The following is a 24,627-nucleotide window of genomic DNA, read 5'->3' as shown; positions in this document are numbered from 1 at the left end:
GTAGTTTGAGAAAAATTCATGGTAAAGGGAAAGCATGGCTTGGCACTATTATAATACTGAAAATCTTTAAACAACTTAAGATGCCCATTATTTGGGGGACAGTCTAATAATCTGTCATATCTATCAATGTTATACAGTCATTAAAACTGATAACTAGTGTTTTTAATGATATGAGAAAATTCCCCTAGGTGACAAAAAGGTATATATATGTAATTTTCCAGCTAATAAATCTGTTACATAAATCATAAGCCTGAGATCTGAACTCAGATGTAACACCAAACCCTATCTTATTAACTATACTATATTGCTTCCCCCAAAATGACTTAACACACGAATCTCGTGAATTCATTAATTGAAATTAGTCCAAAAAGCTATCCTTTAACACTGCTGTATTGAAGTGTTCCACTTAATAAAGGAGTAATAGTAATAAAAACCTAATTGGTACATTTCAAATAATTTCAATCATTACTAAAGAGAATATATTACTGTACTACCTACTCAGGAGGCTACTACAGATTAAATAACGGGTACTATAGACGGAAATAAATAAGGTGTAGAGGAAATTCATGTCCCAAATGATGCAGATTCATTGTTCATCCTCCTTATAAGTACCTGTAAAAAGTTCTAAGCAGCAAAAGGGTGAAAATAAAAGCCTGATCACATTATGAAAAATTTTCTCCCATCTCTTTCTGCCTTTAGTTCAAACACCTTAAGACACTAGTAACTGGTAGTCCTACTGGATAAGTCGTTCTTCAGAAGCCGTATATTCAGTTGAAAAGAAATGCATGAGGAGCCAGATCTACAGAATGGCCTCTAACAGTCATAATCAGATTACCTTAATGTTGCTGATCCTGTGAGTATTCACATGATGAATGGGATGACCTTTTCCTTTCAAACATATCAAAAGGATACTTGGGGAAAAAAAGAAAGATTTTTTTGGAAGAGATTTTATTGAAAATTTTTAAGGTTTCTGAATTGAAGTATATGAAAAGAAAATGAATAGATTATATGGAAACAGACCATGTTAAATATTAAAATAAAATAGCACAAAGTTTGAAAATACTATAAAATTTAATATTTCAAATAAATATATATACATTATGTAACCTTCAGTAGGATCCATTATCTTGACTTAAAAACACTGATATGTGTATCTTTTAAGCATGTAAAAATTACATAGTTGTTGACTAAGGGCAGTCACTTATACATTTAAGAAAGCATTAAAAAATTCATTATATTATCTTACACAAATGTTTTATATTTACCAAAGCCTACCACACTCAATAGGGCACAAATATTGGCCAACAAATTTTAACTTTTATGTTAGACATAAAGTTGTTGTTTTAAACCATTAAGATACCTAAGAGAATCAACTTTATAGAGCTTAGCTTTTCTTAGGCATCTGACTTGTGGGAGGAGAGAGAGAAGTCCAGTGAAGTTATGAGGAATCATATTGTTAATTTTCTAGACATCTCATTTGCTCACAATACAAGTTAAAATGGGTTCTAAAACAAATGTATATGGAGAGGTTTTGAAGAATAAATTGGATATCCCAGGGGAGGATCAGCCGCTTGTACTGTAAGGTTTCTTAAAAGTAGTGGATGAGCTTGTATACTATAACGTTCCTCATCATCATTGGTGGCATAAAGCAATTCCCATGAAAGATTGGCCCACTGACCTCTAACAGCTTCAGCATTTAACTTCCCAACTTGGATCAATAATTCTTGAAGGGTAAGTACTCTCCCAGTGTAAACTCCCTGTAAAGAATAAACGAGGTGGGAGGGAAAGCAAAAGAAAAGAGATTATATTCAGGCCTTTATTTATAAAATTAGAGAAAAATTCCATTGTAGTTAGGCAAACTTAAACAGAAAGTAGTGTATCAAAATGTACACGAGTTGCTTGTCTTCAGAATCAAGAATCACATCTATCTGATTGCTCTCCAAATAAGTGCAAGAGAAAAAAATTTCCTGATAGCCACTGCACTCACTTCTCTTTACTTTCCTCTCTATTCCCTCATCTCATCTGGCCTCAGCAATGCATAAGTCATAAATACTAGTCAGTGAACAATCATCCAATAGGCTCTTTTCAAAAGCAGCTTTATTGAGATATAATTCACATTCCATATAATTTACTGATGTGAAATATATAATTCAATGACTTTTTAGTATGTTCAGATACGTACAACTATCTCCACAACTGCAGAATATTTTCATGACCTCAAAAAGAAACCTTGTACTCTTTAGCTATTATCCTCCTATCCCTTAATTTCCCCAGTCATTAGCAACCACTAATATATTTTCTAATCTAATGTATTGATTTGCCTCGTCTTGGAAATTTTACATGAATGGAATCATGTGTTTTTTTGTGACTGGCTTTAATTCAGCATGTTTTCAAGGTTGATTCATGTTGTAGCATGTATCAAGTAAATTCACTCCTTTTTATGGCCAATATTCCATTGAATGAATATACCACTATTTGTTTATTCATTCATCAGTTGATGGACAGTTGGGTGTGTCCATCTTTCAGCAATTATGAATAATGCTGCTATATTTGAATTTTCATGTGGATTTATGTTTTCATTTATCTTGGGTATATAGGAGTGGAATTACTTGATCATATGGTAACTCTATGTCTAGTTGAGAAAATGCCAGAATGTTTTCCAAAGTGGTAGTACCATTTTACATTTCTGCCAGCACTGTATCAGAGTTCCAATTTCTCCATATCCTCACCAACGCTTATTATCTAACTTTTTGATTTTAGACATCCTACTATGAAGTGATGTCATTGTGGTTTTGACTTGCATTTTGCTGATGATGAATGATATTGAGCATCTTCTCATGTGCTTATTGTTCCATCTGTATATTTCCTTTGAAGAAATGTCTATACAATCCTTTGTTATTTTTAAATTGGGTTAAGTTATGCTATTTATGGTCTAGCCCTCTAGTATATTTTTCATTTAGTTCTTTTTTATAATTTCTATCTCTATTGATATTCTTTCTCTATTTGATGTGAGATTGTCATCATACCTTCCTTTACCTCCCTTTTTAAATTGAAATATAATTGACATATTAGTTTCAGGTGTACAGCATGATTCAATATTTGGATATATTGTGAAATAATCACAATAAGTCTAATTAACATCCATCACTTCTTGAGATGAGAACTTTTATGATCTACTCTCTTAGCAATATAACAATATACAATCAGTATTATTAACCACACTGTGCATTGCATCCCCAGGTCTTATTTATTTTGTAACTGGAAGTTTGTACCTTTACCAATTGCACCCACTCCCACCCTCTGGCAACCACCAATCTTTTCTCTGTGTCTGTGAGTTTGGTTTTTTTCTCTTTAATTTTTTAGATCCCACAGATAAGTGAGATCAAATGATATTTATCTTTGTCTTATTTCACTTAGCATAATACCCTTAAGGTTTATCCATTTTGTCACAAATGGCAAGATTTCCTTTTTTATGGATGAATAATATTCCTCTGTGTGTGTGTGTGTGTGTGTGTGTGTGTGTGTGTATTTTCTTTATCCATACATCTGTAGGTATACAGGTTATTTCCATGACTTCGCTATTAAAAATAATGCTGCATTGAGCATGGGGGTACAGGTATGGTTCTGAATTAGTATTTTCATTTCCTTTGAATAAACATTAAAAATTGAAATTGCTGGATCATACGGTAGTTCTGTTTTTAATTTTCTGAGGAACATCCATATTGTTTTCCAGAGTGGCTGCATTAATTTACATTCCCTTTCTCCACATCTTAGCCAACACTTGTTATTTCCTGTCTTTTTGATAAGAGCCATTCTAACAGGTTATGAGGTGATAGTGGGTTTGATTTGCATTTCCCTCATGATTAGTGATGTTGAGAACCTTTTCATGTCCCTGTTGGCAAACTGTGTATCTTCTTTGGAAAAATTCATATTCAGTCTACTCATATCCCCTGCCCATTTTAAAATCAGATTTTTTTTTTTGCTATTGAGTTATATGAGTTCTTTATATATTTTAAAACATAATAACCCATTATTAGATATATGTTTTACAAATATTTCTCCCACTTTGTAGATTGTCTTTTCGTTTTGTTGATGATTTCCTTTGCTGTGCTGAATGAAGCTTTTTATTTTTAAATTTAATTTAATTTTTTTTTTTTTTCTGAGCCACACAGCATGTAAGATCTTAGTTCCCCAACCAGGGATCAAACCTGTGCCCCTGCAGTGGAAATGCAGAGTCTTAACCACTGGACTGCCAGGGAAGTCCCTGAATGAAGCTTTTAAGTTTGAAGTAATCCCACTTGTTTATTTTTGCTTTTGTTGTCAAATCCAAAAAATCATTACCAAGACTGATGTCAAGGAGCTACCACCTATGTTTTCCTCTAGGAGTTTTATGGTTTCAGGTCTTACATTTAAGTCTTTAATCCATTTTGAGTTAACGTTTGTGTATAGTGGTAAGACAGTGGCCCAGTTTTCATAACATCATTTATTGAAGAGACCGTCTTTCCCCCATTGCATATTATTGGCTCTTTTGTCATAAATTAATTGACCATATATATGTGCGTTTATTTCTGGGCTCTCTATTCTGTTCCATTGACCTATGTGTCTGTTTTTATGCCAATACCATACTGTTTTGATTACTATGGCTTTGTAATATAGTTTGAAATCAGGAAGCATGATGCCTCCAGTTTTGCTCTTTCTCAAGATTGCTTTAGCTATTTGGGATCTTCTGTGGATCCATACAAAGTTTAGGATTGTTTATTCTATTTCTGTGAAAAATGCCATTGGAATTTTGACAGGGATTGCACTGCATCTGTAGACTGCTTTGGGTGGTATGGACATCTTAACAATATTAATTCTTCCAACCCATGAGCATGGAATATCTTTCCATTTATTTGTGTCTTCAATTTCTTTCATCGATGCCTTATAGTTTTTAGTGTCTTTCACATTCTTTTAAAAATTTACTCCTAGGTCTTCCTAACTTGCCTTTCTGATAGTTCATTATTAGTGTGTAGAAATGCAACATATTTCTGTATATTAAGTTTGTATACTGCAACTTTACCAAATTCATGTATGAGTTCTAGTAGTTTTTGGTGGTGTCATTAGGATTTTCTATGTATACTATCACATCATCTGCAAACAGTGACAGTTTTACTTCTATCTTTCCAGTTTCGATTCCTTTCTTTCTCTTCTCTGGTTGCTGTGGCTAGGACTTTCAATACTATGTTGAATAAAAGTGGTGAGAGTGGAAATCTTTGTCATGTTCCTTATCTTAGAGGAAATACTTTCAGCTCTTCACCCCTGAGTATGATGTTAGCTGTAGGCTTCTTATATATGGCCTTTATTATGTTGAGGTATGTTCCCTTTATACCCACTCTGTTAAAGAGTTTTATCATAAATAGTTGTTGAATTTTGTCAAAAGCTTTTTCTGCATCTATTGAGATGATCATATGATTTTTTAAAAAACTGAAGTATAGTTGATTTACAATGTTGTGTAAGTTTCAGGTGTACAGCAAAGTGATTCAGTTATACATATTCATAAATACATATATATAATATATTCTTTTTCAGATTCTTTTCCATTATAGGTTATTACAAGATATTGAATATAGTTCCCTGTGTGATATAGTAGGTCCTTTTTGTTTATCTATTTTACATATAGTAGTGTGTATCTGTTAATCCAAACTCCTAATTTATCCCTCCTCCCCTTTCCTCTTTGGTAAAACTAAGTTTGTTTTCTGTGTCTGTGCGTCTATTTCTGTTTTGTAAGTAAGTTCATTTGTATTATTATTTTAGATTCCACATATAAGTGATATGATACTTGTCCTTCTCTGTTGGACTTACTTCATTTAGTACGATAATCTCTAGGTCCAAACATATTGCTGCAAATGGCGTTATTTCATTCTTTTTATGGTTAAGTAATATTCCACTGTGTGTATATATCTATGTATGTATGTGTGTATGTATATATATGTGTGTGTGTGTAAATTGGGTTGGCCAGAAAGTTCGTTTGGGTTTTCCCATAACATCTTACAGACAAACCTGAACAAACTTTTTGGCCAACCCAATATATACTACATCTTCTTTATCCATTCATCTGTCGATGGACATTTAGGTTGCTTCCATGTCTTGGCTATTATAATAGTGCTGTTATGAACAGTGGGGTGCATGCACCTTTTTGAATTAGAGTTTTTGTATTTTCCAGATATATGCCCAGGAGTGGGATTGCTGGATCATATGGTAACTCTAGTTTTAGTTTATCAAGGAATTTCTATATTGTTCTCCATAGTAGCTGCACCAGTTTACATTCCCACCAACAGTGTAAGAGGGTTCCATTTTCTCCACAACCTCTCCAGCATTTATTGTTTGTAGACTTTTTGATGATGACCATTTTGACTGGTGTGAGGTGATATCTCACTGTAGTTTTGATTTGCATTTTTCTAAAAATTAGCAGTGTTGAGCATCTTTTCATGTGCCAGTTGGCCATCTGTATGTCTTCTTTGGAGAAATGTCTATTAGGTCTTCTGCCCATTTCTTGATTGGGTTGTTTGGTTTTTTAATATTGAGCTGTGTGAGTTTGCATATTTTGGAAATTAATCCCTTGTCGGTCTCATTGTTTTGCAAACATTTTCTCCCAAACCATAGGTTGCCTTTTAGTTTTGTTTATGGTTTTCTTTGCTGTGCAAAAGCTTTTAAGTTTAATTAGGTCCCATTTGTTTATTTTCCTTTCATTTCCATTGTTTTAGGAGGCAGATCCAAAAAATTTGCTGCGATTTATCTCTAAGTGTTCTGCCTATGTTTTCCTCTAGGAGTTTTATAGTATCTGGTCTTAAATTTAGGTCTTTAATCCATTTTGAGTTTATTTTTGTATACAGTGTTAGAGAATTTCTAATTTCATTCTTTTATATGCAGTTGTCCAGCTTTCCCAGCACCACTTATTGAAAAGAATATCTTTTCTCCATTGTATATTCTTGCCTCCTTTGTCAAAGATTAATTGACCATAAGTGTATGGACTTATTTCTGAGCTTTCTATCCTGTTCCATTGATCTATGTGTCTGTTTTTGTGCCAGTACCATACTATTTTGATTACTGAAGCTTTATAGTATAGTCTGAAGTCAGGAAGCATAATTCCTCTAGCTCGTTCTTCTTTCTCAAGATTGTTTTGGCTATTCAGGGTCTTCTGTGTTTCTCCATACAAATTTTAAAATTATTTCTTCTAGGTCTGTGAAAAATGCCATTGTTAATTTGATAGGGATTACACTGAATCTGTAGATTGCCTTGGTTAATACAGTTATTTTAACAATACCGATTCTTGCAATCCAAGAACACGGTATATCTTTCCATCTGTGTTGTCTTCAATTTCTTTCATCAGCATCTTACAGTTTTCAGAGTACAGGTCTTTTGCCTCCTTAGGTAGCTTTATTCCTAGGTTTTTATTCTTTTTGATGCAATGGTAAATGGGATTGTTCCCTAAATTTTTCTTTCTGATATTTCGTTTTTTTGTGTATAGAAATGCAACAGATTTCTGTATATTAATTTTATATCCTGCAACTTTACCAAATTCACTAATGAGCTCTAGTAGTTTTCTGGTGGCATCTTTAGGGTTTTCTATGTAAAGTATCATGTTATCAGCCAACAGTGATAGATTTACTTCTTCCTTTCCAATGTGGATTCTTTTTCTTTCTTTTTCTTCTCTGATTGCTGTGGCTAGGACTTCCAAGCTATGTTGAATGAAAGTGGAAAGAGTGGGCATTGTCTTGCCTGCAAGTCCTTGTCTTGTTCCTGATCTTAGAGAAAATGCTTTCAGCTTTTCACCACTAAGTATGATGTTAGCTGTGGGTTTGTCATATATGGCCTTTATTATGTTGAGGTATGTTCCCTCTATGCCCCTACTTTCTGGAGAATATATATATATTTTTATCATAAATGGATGTTGAATTTTGTCAAAATCTTTTTCTGTATCTATTGAGATGATATGTTTTTTTACTTAATTTGTTAATGTGATGTATCGCATTGATTGATTTGCGGATATTGAAAAATCCTTGCATCCCTGGGAAAAAATCCCACTTGATCCCAGTGTATGATCCTTTTAATGTGCTGTTGGGTTCAGTTTGCTAGTATTTTGTTGAGCATTTTTGCATTTATATTCATCAGTGATACTGCCTGTAGTTTTCTTTTTTTGTGATATCTTTGTTTTTAGAATAGTTTCAGAAGAATAGGTGTTAACTCTTCTCTAAATGTTTGGTAGAATTCACCTATGAAGCTATGGTCCTGGACTTCTATTTGTTGGGAGTTTTAAAATTACTGATTAAATTTCAGTACTGGTAATTGGTCAGTTCATATTTTCTATTTCTTCCTGGTTCAGTTGTGGGAGACTGCACCTTTCTTAGAATTTGTCCATTTCTTCTAGGTTGTCCATTTTACTGGTGTATAGTTGCTCACAGCACTATCTTATGATCCTTTTTGTTTCTGTAGTGTCAGTTGTAACTTCTCCTTTTCCATTTCTGATTTTACTGATTTGGGCCCTCTCCCTTTTTTTCTTGATGAGTCTGGCAAAAGGTATAGGGATTTTACTTATTTTTTCAAAAAACCAGCTCTTAATTTCATTGATCTTTTCTATTATTTTAGTCTCTATTTATTTCTGCCCTGCTCTTTGTTTCTCTCTCTCTCTCTCTGTTTCTTCTAACTTTGGGTTTTGTTTGCTTTTCTTTTCCTAGTTCCTTTACGTGTAAGGTTAAGTTATTTTGAGATTTTTCTTGTTTCCTGCGGTAGGCTTGTATTACTATAAACTTCCTTCTTAGAACTGCTTTTGCTGCAGATTTTGGATCATTGTATTTTCATTTTCATCTGTCTCTAGGTATTTTTTAAATTTATTATTTGATTTATTCAGTGATCCATTAGTTTCTCAGCAGTATATTATTTAGCCTCCAGGTGTTTGTGGTTTTTTGCAGGTTTTTTCTTGTATTGATTTCTAGTCTCATATTGTTGTGGTTGTAAAAGATGCCTGATATGATTTCAGTTTTCTTAAATTTACTGTGACTTGTTTTGTGGTCTAGCATGTGATCTATCCTGGAAAACGTTCCATGTGCACTTGAAAAGAATGTGTATTCTGCTGCTTTCAGATGGAATGTTCTGTATACACCTATGAAGTCAATCTGGTTTAATGTGTCATTTAACACCAGTGTTTCCCTATTGATTTTCTGTCTGGAGAATCTGTCCATTGATGCAAGTGGGGTAATTAAAGTCCCCTACTGTTATTGTGATACTGTTAACTTCTCCCTTTATGTCTGTTAATATTTGCTTTAAGTATTTAAGTGCTTCTATGTTGGGCGCATAATATTTACAATTGTTATATCGTTTTGTTGGATTGATCCCTTGATCGTTATGTAATGTCCTTCTTTGTCTCTTGTTACGGTCCTTGTTTTAAAGTCTCTTTTGTCTGATATAAGCATTGCTAACCCAGCTTTCTTTTGGGAAAACAACCCCATTCACAATTGCATCAAAAAGAATAAAATACCTAGGAATAAATCTAACTAAGGAGGTAAAAGACCTGTACTCATTAAACTATAAGATACTGATGAAAGAAATAGAAGATGACACAAACAGATGGAAAGAGATACTGTGTTCATGGATTGGAATAATTAATATTGCTAAAATGACCATACTGCCCAAGGTAATCTACAGATTCAGTGCAATCCCTATAAAAATACCAATGGCATTCTCCACATAACTAGAACAAATAATCTAAAATTCGTATAGAAACACAAAAGACCCCAAATAGTCAAAACAATCTTGAGAGGAAACAAAGCTGCAGGTATCACACTCTCTGAATTCAAAATATATTACAAAGCTACAGTAATCAAAAGTATGGTACTGGCAAAAAAACAGTACATAGACCAATGGAACAGAACAGAGAGCCCAGAAATGAACCCACACATATGTGGGTGATTAATCTATGACAAAGGGGACAAAAACATACAGTGGGAAAAAGACAGCTTCTTCAATAAACAGTGTTGGGAAAACTGGACAGCTACGTACAAATGAATGAAACTGGAGTATTCTCGCATATCATACACAAATTCAAAATGGATTAAAGACTTAAATGTAAGACCTGAAACTATAAAACCTCTAGAAGAAAACACAGGCAGTAAGTTATTTTACATGAGACTTGCAATACATATTTTTGATATGTCTCCTCAGGCAAAGGAAACAAAAGCAAAAATAAACAAATGGGACTACATCAAACTAAAAAGCTTTTGCACAGTGAAGGAAACTATAAACTAAACGAAAAGACCACTTACTGAATTGCAGAAGATATTTGCAAATAATATACCTGATAAAGCATGAATGTCCAAAATATACAAAGAACTCATACAACTCAACATCAAAAAAAGAAACAACCCAATTTAAAAATGGGCAGAGGACTTGAATAGACATTTTTCCAAAGAAGACATATAGATGGCCTAAAGGCACATGAAAAGATGATCAACATCACTGATCATCAGGGCAAGGCAAATCAAAACCACAATGAGATATCACCTCACACCCGTCAGAATGGCTAATATCAAAAAAACAACAAATAACAAGTGTTGGTGAGGATGTGGAGAAAAAAGAACCCTCACGCACTGTTGGTGGGAAAGTAAATTGGTGCAGCCACCATGAAAATCAGTAAGGAGAGTCCTCAAAAAATTAAAAATAGACCTACCACACTAACAAACGTAGTAAGGTAGATAGCTAGTGGGAAGCAGCCGCATGGCACAGGGATATTGGCTCGGTGCTTTGTGACAGCCTGGAGGGGTGGGATAGGGAGGGTGGGAGGGAGGGAGACGCAAGAGGGAAGACATATGGGAACATATGTGTATGTATAACTGATTCACTTTGTTATAAAGCAGAAACTAACACACCATTGTAAAGCAATTATATCTCAATAAAGATATTAAAAAAAAAATAGACCTACCATATGATCCAGCAATTCTGCTCCTTGGTATTTATCTAATTAAAATAAGTATAGGACTTCCTTGGTGGCGCAGTGGTTAAGAGTCCACCTGCCAATGCAGCGGACACTGGTTTGAGCCCTGGTCTGGGGAAGATCCCACATGCCATGGAGCAACTAAGCCCGTATGCCACAACTACTGAGCCTGTGCTCTAGAGCCCGTGAGCCACAACTACTGAGCCCGAGTGCCACAACTACTGAAGCCTGCGTGCCTAGAGCCCATACTCCACAACAAAGAGAAACCCCCTCAATGAGAAGCCCGCGCACCACAACAAAGAGTATCCCTCGCCCCCTGCAACTAGAGAAAGCCTATGCACAGCAACAAAGAACCAATGCAGCCAAAAATAAAAAATAAATAAATTTTTTAAAAAAGAAAAGAAATATGTGCACCCCTATGTTCATTGCATCATTATTTATAATAGCCAAGATATGGAAGCAACTTAAGTGCCCATCAATAGATGAATGAAGAAGATGTGGCATATATACAATGGAATATTAATCAGCCATAAAAAAGAATGAAATCTTGCCATTTGTGACAACATGGATGGACCTAGAGGCTATTATGCTAAATGCAATAAGTCAGACAGAAAAAGACAAATATGATTTTGTTTATATTTGGAATCTAAAAAAACAAAACAAATGAACAAACATTAAAAAAAAAAACAAACAGAAACAGACATAGGAAACAAACAAGTGGTTGCCGGAGGGGAGGGAGAAGGGGAAGGGGATGGAGAGAGGAAAGAAGTAGGTGCAGGAGATTAAGAGGTACAAACTTCCAATTACAAAAAAAATTTATTCCTAGGTATTTTATTCTTTTAATGCAATTGTAAATGGACTGTTGTCTTAATTTCTCTTTCTGATAGTTTGTTATAGAGTATAGGGTTTTCTATATACAATATCACATCATCTGCAAATAGTACCAGTTTTACTTCTTCCTCTCCAATTTGGATGCCTTTTATTTCTTTTTCTTAACTAAAGTGCTCTGGCTAGGACTTCCAATACTATGTTGAATACAAGTGGTGAGAGTGGGCAACCTTGTCATTTTCCTGATCTTAGAGGAAATACCTTCAGTTCTTCACCACTGAGTATGTTGTTAGCTGTGGGCTTCTCATATATGGCCCTTATTATGTTGAGGTAGGTTCCCTCTATAAGCACTTCGTTTCCCACTTTGTTTAGTTCTTTAATCATAATTTCCTTCAGTCCTTTGAACATATATATAAAATGGTTACTTTGATATCTTTGTTAAACCTGACATGTTGTTGATCTCACAGGCCATTTCTGTCATGTCCCCCTTCCCACCACCCTACACATGGGTCAGACTTTCTTGTTATTTTTGTTTTTTTTCATATCGCCTAATTTTTGTTGAAAACTGGACATTTTAGGTAACACTGCAGCAATTCTGGGTACTGATCCTCTCTACCCCACACCCCAGGGCTTGTTATTATTATTTGCATATTTGCTTAGTGAATGGCTGGATGACTTTAGTGAAGTTAATCCTACCTCCCGTTCAATTGTGAAGTCTTTGATATTGCTCCTCAGGGAGTGCAGCCTTGTGAGTGCCCACAGTTATGATGGGATGGCAGTGGTTTTGGCAAGGTTTTCTTTGTTAAATGCTCACACCCAGCTGGTTGCTCTACATTTTCAACAATGACCTGGGACCTAAATTGCTCCAGAGTGATCCAATTAAATTTGGGCTCCTTTGAAAGAACAGTTTTGGAGGTCAGTGTTTGAGATTCGTTTTGACCCCAGGAGGGCTCTTCTCCGCTGTTTCTTTCCCTGGTTCTCTCTGTTAATCTACCTGGCCTGCAGTTCAGCTGAGACCTCTAAATTTTACCAATTGCCTCTAGTAACTTTCAGCACCACCTCCACTGTTTTTTGAGGAACATCTTAAGCTTCAGTGTGTCCAAACTATGTGCAAATGAAGTCACTTCCTTTGGTAAGAGATCTAGAGCTTTTTTTTTTTTTTAATGGTCTGCTTCTCCCAGTGGGCAGAATCTCTGAGCCAGAGCGCTGGAACTGGGATGTAAGATAATGACGCACTTCTGAGTAACACCTATGCTTCAGGACATGTGTTTGGTAGAGGGGGAGCAGTAAACTCAGGTCTTCTTGGCTTGCCACTCCCACTGTGGAACATCCATAGACAAAAGGAATCAGGCCCCGCTATTGTCAGTGACACCAGGCCCAGGTAAAGCCTCCATCCAACAAGTTAGGGGTGGCCAGAGGGAGTTCCAACCTCTTGATTACACATGCCCAGAACCAAGCCTCACAATAGGCAGGTGGGAGGAAGATGAGAAATGCTGAAGTCCTTCCTCTTCTGGGAAAACAGTCCTCCAACTGGGAGCTGAGGGGAGAGGGAGCCCTGTGTTCTTGGCCATACCAGTCTGAGTGGAGTTTCTGTCTTGCTGAGCTGGGAGGCAATGGGTCTTGGTTCAAATGATGTAGTCTCTAACTGTTCTTAGGTTTCAGAAGATTTTCTTTAATAAATGTTTATTTGCTATATGCCCTTAGGACCATTTCTAAGACTTTAAATGGTTGTTTTTAAAAAATAACTTTCATCATTTTCATTGGGAAGCACATGTGCAGTAACACCACATGTGGAACCCATAATAAGCTCATAACACTGACTCTTTCATATTGTGCACACTCAATGACATTTTAAATGCAATGAGAACAAGTACTAAATCTTAAAAAAGGCATTCCTTATTTAGAGTCTCTGAATTTTCACAAGTCAGACTTGCTTACAAATTACAAATTTTTCTTCTAGGATTCAAATCCAAAGTAATAATTCATACACTTGAATTTGCCGTACAAATACAACCCATTTAGTCAAATATGCTATAGCAAATTACATTTACTTGACTATCTTATAGCTCAGTTACTGCATAATAGCTACACAACATTCTTTATTGGCTCCTATTAGCTTTGCCAAAGTAAATAATCAGTCATTCTAGGACTGGATTATGTTGGCCATAAAGTCATGATTACAAATACCTTAATACTATAATTAATATATTTATCTCTATCACTTAGGTTAAATACTTTATAACTGATTTCTATTCTTTAAGGTTAATATACGAAAATGTTTAAGAACACATTTTTAACCTTACCATATTAGGATCATACCCCAGAGAAAACAAGTATGGTTTTTCTTGTAAAATTGCTTCCTTCCACTTTTCATCAGATACCAAACCAATGTACCAGTCACTTTCATATTCTTCAAGGCAGTTAGTCAGCTCTTTAAAGTCTTCTATTGGACCTAAACTCGCTTTATCAATCATTAGTTTCAGAGTATACCTAAAAAATGGAGAAACAAAGAATTTTAGAATTTTTAAAATCAACTTTATAGATGAAATAGATTTTTAAAGACACTGAACTGAAATCATATATATTTCAGAAAAAAAGATCTGGGAGAAATGATAAGAGTTAAAGCAAAACAATCCAGTAAGCCATACAAAAAACAGGTTCTCCACATAAAAAGAAAGTACAAATTTAAGTGTGCTCCCGATATAATCAGAGTACATACCAAGCATTTTTCATTTTTTGGAAAGTGATTATTTTTAAAAATTAGAAATGAAAGAGCATCTCCTTCTACGTTATAAAAAAATCAACATTTTTTGGCCAATGTTACAACTTATATGTAATCAAAATGAATTACCTGAAAGCTTTTAGGGCTAGTTGGAACAGTTCTGGCTTTTCTGTGAGCCAATCCAAGGCAAGAGACCAAGGGAAAACACCACTGTAGACTCTCAATATATGACCAGGACTAGGAATCATATTGTCTACTCCAAACAAACTAAAATAACAAGTCATTACTGCATGAACATAAAAGTCTTTTAAAACTTTGTCCTTTGCAATTTCTTCCACTACATTTGAGGCATTTTCTTCTGAATGAAAACATTCCAACTGCCTTAAAACAAAGTGGTACCAGTCTTCTGGAAATAATGAGCTCATCTCCTTCACTTTGGAATTAGGCAAACAATTAGATATCCACTCTTCAGGTAAGCTTAACAAGTGAGAATGAGAACAACTGAACTCCATGAGAGGGATGTATGCCATGGCTTCTTGTTTCCCTTTGTCAGTAGCAGGGTATCCCAATGCAACTGCTTGGTAAAGACTATTTTCAGTAACTGTGTCTGTAGAATGTTTACCAACCCTCTGTGATTCCACTGATCCTGGAATAGGCAAATTTATACCTGGCAAAACTTTCAACTGATCTTTTTCTTCTTTTCCTTTTTTGATAGTTGGCTCTTCACCAAAAACATCATCAGACCAGTCATCCAAATTTTCTGAATTTAAACTATCTGTGTCTTCTGGGGATTCGGTTTGTGGTGAAGTATTCAAAGGAGGAAGGATTATTAGAGATGCTTTCCCTTTATTTTCAGTTTTGTGAACATTTTCCTGCATGTTGGACCTTCTGGAACAGTACTGAAGAAGTATCCACACAAGTACTTTAACAAGGTCACCTTTAAATTCTTTTAAGTTGTCATGGGAATCAATTATGCCAGACAGGACATTCCTGGCATCAGAATAGAGTTTCACAGGCAAAACAGTACAGGGTGTCAAGACATTTCCAAAGTGTTCATTAATGGAACATACTCTTGCATATTCTTCTTGTTCAAAGGCACCTTCAAAAACTTCGTCAACTCTTCGAGCTTCAGCAGTATGACAGGATGTCTCTTGCAATTCTAACCCCTAAAGAGGAAATAAGAAAATACTTGAGTTTATGATCACTTATTACACAGAGAAAAGTAACTAGTTTTGTAAATACTCATGGATTGGATTCTCAAAATAAAAATATGTAAAATGCAAAAAAAGTCTTTAACCCAAGAGCTACACCTTAATTCAAACTTAATGACACAATATATTTGATGTTGGATACAGATATGAAAAATAATGCTATATTTTTAAAGAAATTTTAGAAATTCCACTGGAAATTAGCAAAACAATTTTAATGAGTATGACCATAATTTTAAGACTGTACATCAAGGTTGAATCACACTTGTTAAAAACTTTTAAAAATTGTACAAATTTGAGGGGGGAGCAAAATTGGAACTACACAATATGCACATTAGCTTTGTATCCTTTCCAGCCTACTTTATATGAGAGCAGTATTCTACTATATGGATATGCCATAATTTATCTAACTATTCCTTTGTTCCAGTTAAAAAAATTATAATAACGTAATAATAATACAGATTTATGTATTTGATTATTATCTATCTCCTCCAACTACAATATAAACTCCACAGAGCAGCTCTCTTTTGGTTACTACTGTATCCTCAGTGCCTAAACTAGTAGTTGGCACACAATGAGGGATGCAACAAATATATGCTGAAAGAATGAATACTATGAATATGTCCTTATATGAATTTTAAACCCATTTTGATTACTTCGCTAGAAGGAATCACTTGAAGAGGATACCTCAGGTCACTGTTTACTATTATTATTAATTATTGCTTATTTATTTATACATCTTTACAAAACTACCAGTGATTTTAATAAAAGGCAATGCTGTTAGGTTGTATTATGATCCAGGGAAAGAACACGGAATGTGATATCAGAACCTGCTTTTAAATCATGGCTCTGCCAGATGCTAGTACACAATCTTGAGTAGGTCACTTACCCCCTGAGATTCCTTTTGCTTCTCTTTCAAAGAAAAATAACCCTGGCACATAGGGTTGTGAAGAGAAAAGCAAGTAATGAAAGTGTCTTGTCAAATTTAAAGTGTTATATAAATGTTAGTAGATGGTATATCTAAGCAAGCTTGTGTCCGGAAAAATGAAAAGGAAAGAAAGAAAGACTGCCACCAAAAAGTATATCTATATATCATATATTTCATGGAGCATAAAAGATCAATAAAAGGACCCACATTATTAGGTATTATAAAACTGTACCATTAAAAAAATAGAACTAAATTAAGCAATGAAAATGTCCTCCATATTCTACATGATTTTTTGCCTTCTCCTACTTGTAGATGTTAGACTAGAGCAGTAGTTCTCAAACTTTAGGTGAGTCAGAATCACTGGAAGACTTGTTAAAACACAGACTGCTGGGCACCCCCCCCCCAGAGTTTCTGATTCAGTAGGTCTGGGGTGAGGCCTAAGAATTTCCATTTCTAAAAAGTTCCCAGGACATGTTAAAATTACTAATCTGGAGAACTGCATTTTGAGAACCACTGGACTAAAGGAACAGCTTTTTAGTCACCAGCAATTTTATCCAATCCGCATTAAGACAAAAAAATTCATTCATTCACTACTCATTCAACAAATATTTATTAAGGGCCTACTATGTGCCAGGCCCTGTTCCAGGGGCTCAGGATATATTCTCCAAATAAAAACAGAGATCCTTGCTCTTGCAACATTTATATTAGAGAGTGGAGGAACACAGGTAATCAACAATAAAATTAATAAGCAAATTACATAGTTTGCTAGAAGGTATAAGTGTTATGAAAATAGAGAAAAAGTAAAGCAAGCAAGGAGGATTGGAAATGCAGGCAGGAATGGGAGTGGGTATTCAATTTTAAATAGGATGCCCACAGTAGACCTCATTGGGAAGGTGACATTTGAGCAAAGCCCTAAAGGTGGTGATGGAGTTAGCTGTGTGGCTGTCTGAGGAAGAGTGCTCCAGGCAGAGGGAACAGCCAGTATGCTGGAGTAGGGTGAGATGGTTAAAGGAGCAGATGAGACCAAATAGGGAGCCTGACCCTTTAGGGCCTTGGCTTTTACTCTGAACAAAAGAAGATATTCACTGTCGGATTTTGAGTAGGGAAGTGACATGATCTGACTTAGATTTTAAAGATCATTCTGGTTGATAATAGGCTGTAGGGGGCCAGAGGCAGAAGCGGAGAGACCAATTAGGAAGTGATTGCAGCTATCCAGGAAAGAAATGAAGGTGACTGAAAGTAGGGTGGTGAGAAGTGGTGGGATACAGGATATGACTTAAAGGCAGAGCCAACAGGATTTCTTGTTGGATTGGATATGCAGTATAGAAGTAAACAAGGAGTCAAATATCACTGGACTAAAGCCCAAATGTTTTTGATCTGAGCCACTAGAGGATGGAGTTGTCAGCAAGGACTGGGGCAGTCTGATATTAACAGGTCAAGGAAAGAGAAGGAACCATCAAAGGAGACTGTCAAGGATTAATCCGTGAAACAAGTGAAGAGATGAACTCTGTCAAATTCTGCTGACAGGTCAAGAACGGGTCTGAGAATCAATCCTTGGATTTAGCAATGCCACAGCCACTGGAGACCTTGACAACAGCAGTTTTTACTAGAGTAATAGGTAATAGGGTCAAAAACCTAGAGTAAGTTGAAGAGAAAAATGGAAGAAATGAAATTGGAGACATGATTATAAGTGACTCTAATAAGGCATTTTGCTCTGAAAGGAGAAAAACAGTATTAGCAGGTAAGGGCAGTGGGGTCAAAAGAAGTTTTTTATATTAAGTTGAGAATGCTTGTATGATATAGGAGTGAAGAAAATATTACTGAGTCACCTTTTTGAGATGCTCAACTAGATAGGGATAAAAAGAATAAGACTGGATAAAAAAGGGGCAAGTGTATTTTGTTACTATGCTCTATCATACAGTCAACACTAGTCTGTCTATCAATATGTGCATACTGAAATACACTTTAACAATCCTAAGTGTTTTCACAAGTAAAAAAATACTCTTCCAAAGTGAGCTGTTAATTCTTTGATGTGTGCATAACAAAATTTTTACACATGTACTAGAGAGGTTTCAAATGCACATTGACCTTAATGTTAATACAGCAATAAGTATAGCCACATTCTAGAATCATTATCCATATTAAACGATCTTGAAAACGGCCCAAGTAATGAGACCCAGGTAAGAGGAGACCTAAAACAAATTAGAAAAAAAAAGTAAGTAATTGTTAAAGCTTGTTTTATTTTGCCACGTGAATCTTTAAAATTAATAACACACTTGGAACTAATTAATAATTCTTTCTACCCTCTTTTTAGGTCAAGAATACAAACAACTATCCATTGCATATCAGGAGGCATTAAATTAAGCTCTTTACAGGAACAGTTGGAAGAGAAAATCTATAGGTGATAATTTATAAGAATTAAGAATATATTTTCCAGAAAAACAACAAATTAGAACCTGTTATGTAAAACCCTAAATACATATTAAATATATTAGGAAAATATATTAAATATATAAAAGCCAACTTCACATTAATGATTTAAAACATTTTGGACATTTTTATATACATGCCTATAAATTTGTGGTGTTAAAAATTTACATAAAATGCTATCTACCACACTGTACAAATACTCTTAAAACTTAGTTTTTCTCTCAACATTGTCTCTGAGACATTATATATCGACTACAAAGCTCCTTCACTGTAACTATACTGAGAATTCATTGTACAAATATAGCTGAATTTAAATATTCATTTCCCTGATAACATTTCAGATGTTTTCCAATTTTTCACTATTATAAATAATGCTGTATAAATTATCTTTGTACAAGTCTGCTTGTACAATGTATTACGTAGAAAGAGTTAACATAGCAGAAATAACTGCTGTCTGTTGAAAGGCCTGCTTACAAAGTTGGCCCTTGGCTGGAAACTGGGAACTTGTATTTCAAAAGAGCTCTCACCACCCTACCTGATAAACAGTCTCGCATTGTGCCTAAACTGTCTGTGCAAAGAATACAGTTTATACTGAGCACTTGCTTTCCTTTTGGGAGCCTGAAATTTTGGTATTTCGTAGGCAGCGGGTGCCTACATGACCAGCCCTCAATATAAGCCTTAGGCATTGAGTCTCAAATAAGCTTCCCCAGTAGTCAACATATCACACATACTGTCACAACAAGGCGCTGGGGAATTAAGCACGTTCTGTGTAACTCCACTGGGAAAGGATGCCTGGAAGCTTTCACCCAGTCTCTCACCCCATGTGACTTTTCCTTTGCTGTATTTGTTCTGCATCCTTTTACTATACTAAATCTTAGCTATGAGCACAACTATATGGTGTCCTATGTGTCCCCCTAGAAAATCATCAAATTTGGGAATGGTCTTGGGGACCCTCAAGACACACGTCCAAGAGTTTCTCTAGAATTGCAATCACTGGATCATGGAATTTAAAACTGGAATTCCTAGGCCATGGGATATGTACATCTTTACTACAGACTATTAAGTTTACTCTTCAAGGTAGCTGTATGAATTTACACATTCCCTTTCAACAGGGTTTGAGAGTTCCTGTTCTCCACTCCCTAGCCAATACTTGTTAATGTCAGACTTTTTTTTATATTTTTGTCAATCAGATGTGTGTGAAATGTTACCTCACTGTTTTCTGTTTTTCTCCCAGGAAATACTTTACAACACACTTACTGGTTGAATATAATTGATTTGATAATAACGTATAATTTCTACCTTATTACTAAGGTATTTATTATTTCAGATGTGAGTTTAACGTTACAGGCATTTTAAAAAGTGGCATTGCACTATATAATAAAAATTAATTGGAAGTGTATGAAAGTATTAAAAGTGTAGAATATTTCCTATAAGGAAAATGCTTATTCATAAAAAATTTATATCAGAAAAATAAAATTTTTCCTAAATTATCTCACATAATAGATAATTAGAAAAGTTCAACCCAAATAAACATTTCATTAAAATTCTAATTTTAAATTGCTACTCTCTGCCAGGGGAGTCAGTCTGCTAGGAAGTCACTGGACATACCTAAAACAAGTTCAGGGGCTAAAGCATACCGTAGGAGACAACACACTATTGTCATCAGCTTGTACTTTATCTAAAACCAACCTTGAGAAGTACAATATAGCTGAATTTACAGTTAGTGTATGATGAAATTATAAAATTATCACAAAATTATAATTATAATATTAGCTCATTCTCATCAAAAATCTTGCTAATATTCGTATAGCACTTCATTTTGGGAGGTTACCGATCACTGACCAAAGATTTTATGTTCCCTTACCCTCTAACCTTGTCAGACAAGTTGCTAGACATTAACTAATAAGATACAAGCAGACTCCTTTAAGCTCTTCAATCTGATATTTATATAATGCTAGTTTTCACTCTTTATGGGCCTAAGCTGTTATATCTACTTGACATGAACTCATTAAAATTCATGAAAATTTTGGGATAAGGTGTTTCATGTTTCATAGGGGGACTATAACTTGATTTTAGTCAAGAAAATGTTTTTTAAAAATTGTCAAATCACCTAAATGAAATTTTCACTTCATATTTTTATTTTATAACTTTATTTCCCTCAAAATAAGGAGTAGGAGATATACTTCTTCATATTTAGTCTTTCTGCCTGCACATCAAAGTATTAGAATCTGTATAACAGCTAGATCAAAAGACTGTTTTTCTGTCTGTTCATTTTTTTGTACTTTATATGCATTTGTGAGGATTTCTTAAGCACAACCCATTTACTTACCTAAACTTCCAGCTGCCATTGCAGACTGCAGGGCAGTGTTCAAACTCGGGACCATCTGGTAGTAGTACACTGTATCTGCACACACACAGGCTGTGGTACCGACAACTCCTGGCCAACTCTGAATAGGTCGAGGAAACCCCACCAAGAACAAAGGAAGGGTGAAGAGGGGGAGTAAGGGAGAAGAGAGTAGTGCAGAAAAAACTATGAAGACCAACACAAATGGAGAGAAGACAATGTTGAGTACACATAAAGTGGTGGTTGATTTTCTACGTTTTTTCTCTGTCCATGACGCCAAGAGTATGGTCACAGCAAACTGCAGTTTAGAGATGAATTGAATCAGACGATCACGCATGATACCAACCTGCAGAGACATAAAAATGAAGTTTTTATTCTTAAATACCTTTCATAAATTTTCAAGATCATATAAGAAAAACAGTATAATTTTATTACTGCTCCAATATTTTTGAGGAAATAGCCCTTACATGAAATCCTTTGTTATAATTTTCTCCAATCTCACAGTTAATAAATGAGACTACATTTTTAAGTTTCACCTCTCTTAAAAAAAAAGTAGTACTAAAGAGAACACAGTGCTATGTCTATCTTAAGGTTGATTAAGCTTTGCATTACATGCTTGTTAAGTCATGAGAACTAGCAGTAGTAAACAGTTAAGCAACTATCCTTAATTTATCCTTATTTTAGAGAATATTTTACAGATTAAAAAACAGACATCATGCCATAAGACAAACCTCAATAGACTGAAATCATACTAAGTGTATTCATATGAATCATGAAAAGTATGTTCTTCAATCAAAACTGAATTAAATCAACAATAGAAAGAAATCTGGAAATTAAAAGACAAATTCCTAAATAACCAACAGGTCAAAGAAGAAATCACAAGATAAACAGAAAACATTTTCAGATGAATGAAACACACACCAAAACTTGTGATACAGCAAATCCAGTCCTCAGAGGGAAATTTATAGCTACAAATGAAAGAGCAGAAAGATCTTAAACCAATAACCAAATCTTCCACCTTAGGAAACTAGAAAACAAAGAACAACTAAATCTCAAGTAAGCAGAGGTAAGGAAATAATAAAGATTGGAGTGGAAATTAATAAAACAGAGAATAGAAAAATAATAGAGAAAAATCAATGAAACCAAAAGCTGTTTTTTTGAGATCAGCAAAACTGACAAACCTTTAGCCAGACTGACCAAGAAAAATACATAGAAGACTCAAATTACTAAAATCAGGAAGGAAAGAGATAACATTGCCAGCAATCTTACAGAACAAAATAAAAAGAATTATAAGAGAATATTATGAACAACGATATGCCAATAAAGTAGATCACTTAGATGAAACTGACAACCTCCTAGAAAAAGACATAAATTACTGAAACCAACTCAAGAAGAAATAGAAAATCTGAATATACCTATAACAAGTAGAGAAACTGAATTAACAATTTAAAAGCTACCCAAAGAGAAAAGCTGAGGCCCAGATGGCTTCCATACTACAAAATACTACATAGTACAGAATATTTTAAGATACATACTGAATACTACATTCAAGATTATTGATATGAAATTCCCACCTCATTCTATGAGGTCACTGCTATTCTGATATCTAAACGAAAGATACGAAAAGAAAGCCACAAATATATACATCAGACAAAAATTCTCAACAAAACACTAGCCAACTGAATCCTGCAACATAAAGACAAGACTATACACCAAGACTGAGTGAGATTTATTACAGGAATGCAAGATTGGTTTAACAACTGAAAATCAATATATTACACCATGTTAGTAGATTAAAAAACCAAAACCACATGACTATTTCAATAGATATAGAAGAGGCAAAATCCAACACCCTCCAGGATAAAAAAGTTTAACTAGGAATAGAAGCAGGAATGGTAAAAGACAGACATCAACTTAATGGAGAAAGACTGAATGCTTTCCTCATTAAGATGTCCACTCTTACCTCTTCTATTCAACATTATACTGGAGGTTCTAGCCAGGGCAATTAGGTAAGAAAAAGAAATGAAAGACATCCAGATTGGAAAGGAATGGAAAGGAAGAAGTAAAACTATATCTAATTTGCAGATGACATGATCTCATATACAGAATATCCTAAGAAATCCACTAAAAATCTATTAGAAACAATAAAACATTTCAGTGAGGTTTCAGGATATAAGATTAACATTAACTAATCAACTGCAGTTTATACTTGAGCAATAAACAACCCAAAAAATTAAGAAAACAATCTACTTATAATATCATCAAAAAGAATAAAATACTTAGGAATAATATTTAATAAAACTGTAAGACTTGTACACTGAAAACTACAAAACAATGTTGACATAAAGAAGATATAAATAAACATGAAGACATGTCATGTAGATGAATGGGAAGAATTAATATTTCTAAGACAGCAACGAAGCCAAATCTAGCCTCTGTATCCCGACACTGAATTGAACCTCGGAGACAAGAGTTTTGGGTGAAGTAGAATAGTTTTATTGCTTTGCCAGGCAAAGGGGGCCACAACGGGTTAGTGTGTTCAAAACTGTGTGTCCCAAACCCGGGGGTGGCGGTGGTGGAGGTGGGGTGAGGAGTTTTATAGTCAAGGGGAGCAGTGTTGCTGGTAAGGATCAGGGTGCCTTGCTGCATTCCTTCAATCCAAAGATTATATGGCATCAGGTGATGATGGGCAAACTGTGACCTTCTCTGGAATGAAGAGTGCTTCATCAAGTAGTTAACACCTTCCATTTGGTGGGGGTTTTAGTTCTGCAGAAGAGCTCAAAGATATTGTTATGTGTATCCCTTGAGCGGGAACCAGGACCCTGCTCCTAAGGCTGCACTATTGCTTCTTGACTGCTCCTCATTTGTCTCTCCATCCTCTCCCTTCCCCGATTAGCAACTGTTTGAACCTGCCCTTTGGAACTCAGGGAAGGGGACACAGAAAGGTTTTTGTGCCCAGGAGCCCCACAGGGTCCTACTCGGTTTCAGCAATATTCCCCAAATTTTATCTACAGATCTAAGGCAATCTCTATCAAAGTCTCAGATGCCTTTTTGAAAAACTTGAAAAGCCAAAACCAATATTTCTATGGTAACACAAAGGTACCAGAATAGTCTAAACAATCTTGAAAAAGAAAAACAAAGTCATAACATTCACACTTTCCAATTTTAAAACCTACTACAAAGCTACTGTAATCAAGACAG

The 24,627-nt window shown here is 34.9% G+C and overlaps 1 protein-coding gene across 3 annotated transcripts in view; it reads right to left on the bottom strand.

Annotated features, from left to right (window-relative positions):
• Positions 1-922: 922 nt before the first annotated feature.
• PCNX4 (pecanex 4) overlaps positions 923-24,627 on the bottom strand; it is a 42,527-nt gene continuing 18,822 nt past the window's right edge. For 2 of the 3 annotated variants that reach the window (XM_030855138.3, XM_030855144.3), the window contains exons 6-10: positions 21,412-21,772; positions 18,741-18,844; positions 14,646-15,682; positions 14,098-14,284; positions 926-1,757 (exon numbers count right to left, since the gene is read on the bottom strand). In XM_030855138.3, the coding sequence (XP_030710998.1) occupies positions 1,506-1,757; positions 14,098-14,284; positions 14,646-15,682; positions 18,741-18,844; positions 21,412-21,772 (1,941 nt within the window). In that variant the 3' untranslated portion in view covers positions 926-1,505. Of the gene's footprint in view, positions 1,758-14,097; positions 14,285-14,645; positions 15,683-18,740; positions 18,845-21,411; positions 21,773-24,627 lie in introns of all 3 variants that reach the window. The other variant, XM_030855136.3, reaches the window with a different exon arrangement.

This window comes from Globicephala melas, chromosome 2, assembly GCF_963455315.2.
Source record: "Globicephala melas chromosome 2, mGloMel1.2, whole genome shotgun sequence".
In the NCBI taxonomy this organism is placed as follows: Eukaryota; Metazoa; Chordata; class Mammalia; order Artiodactyla; family Delphinidae; genus Globicephala; species Globicephala melas.
This window is presented reverse-complemented; position numbering and strand designations above follow the sequence as displayed.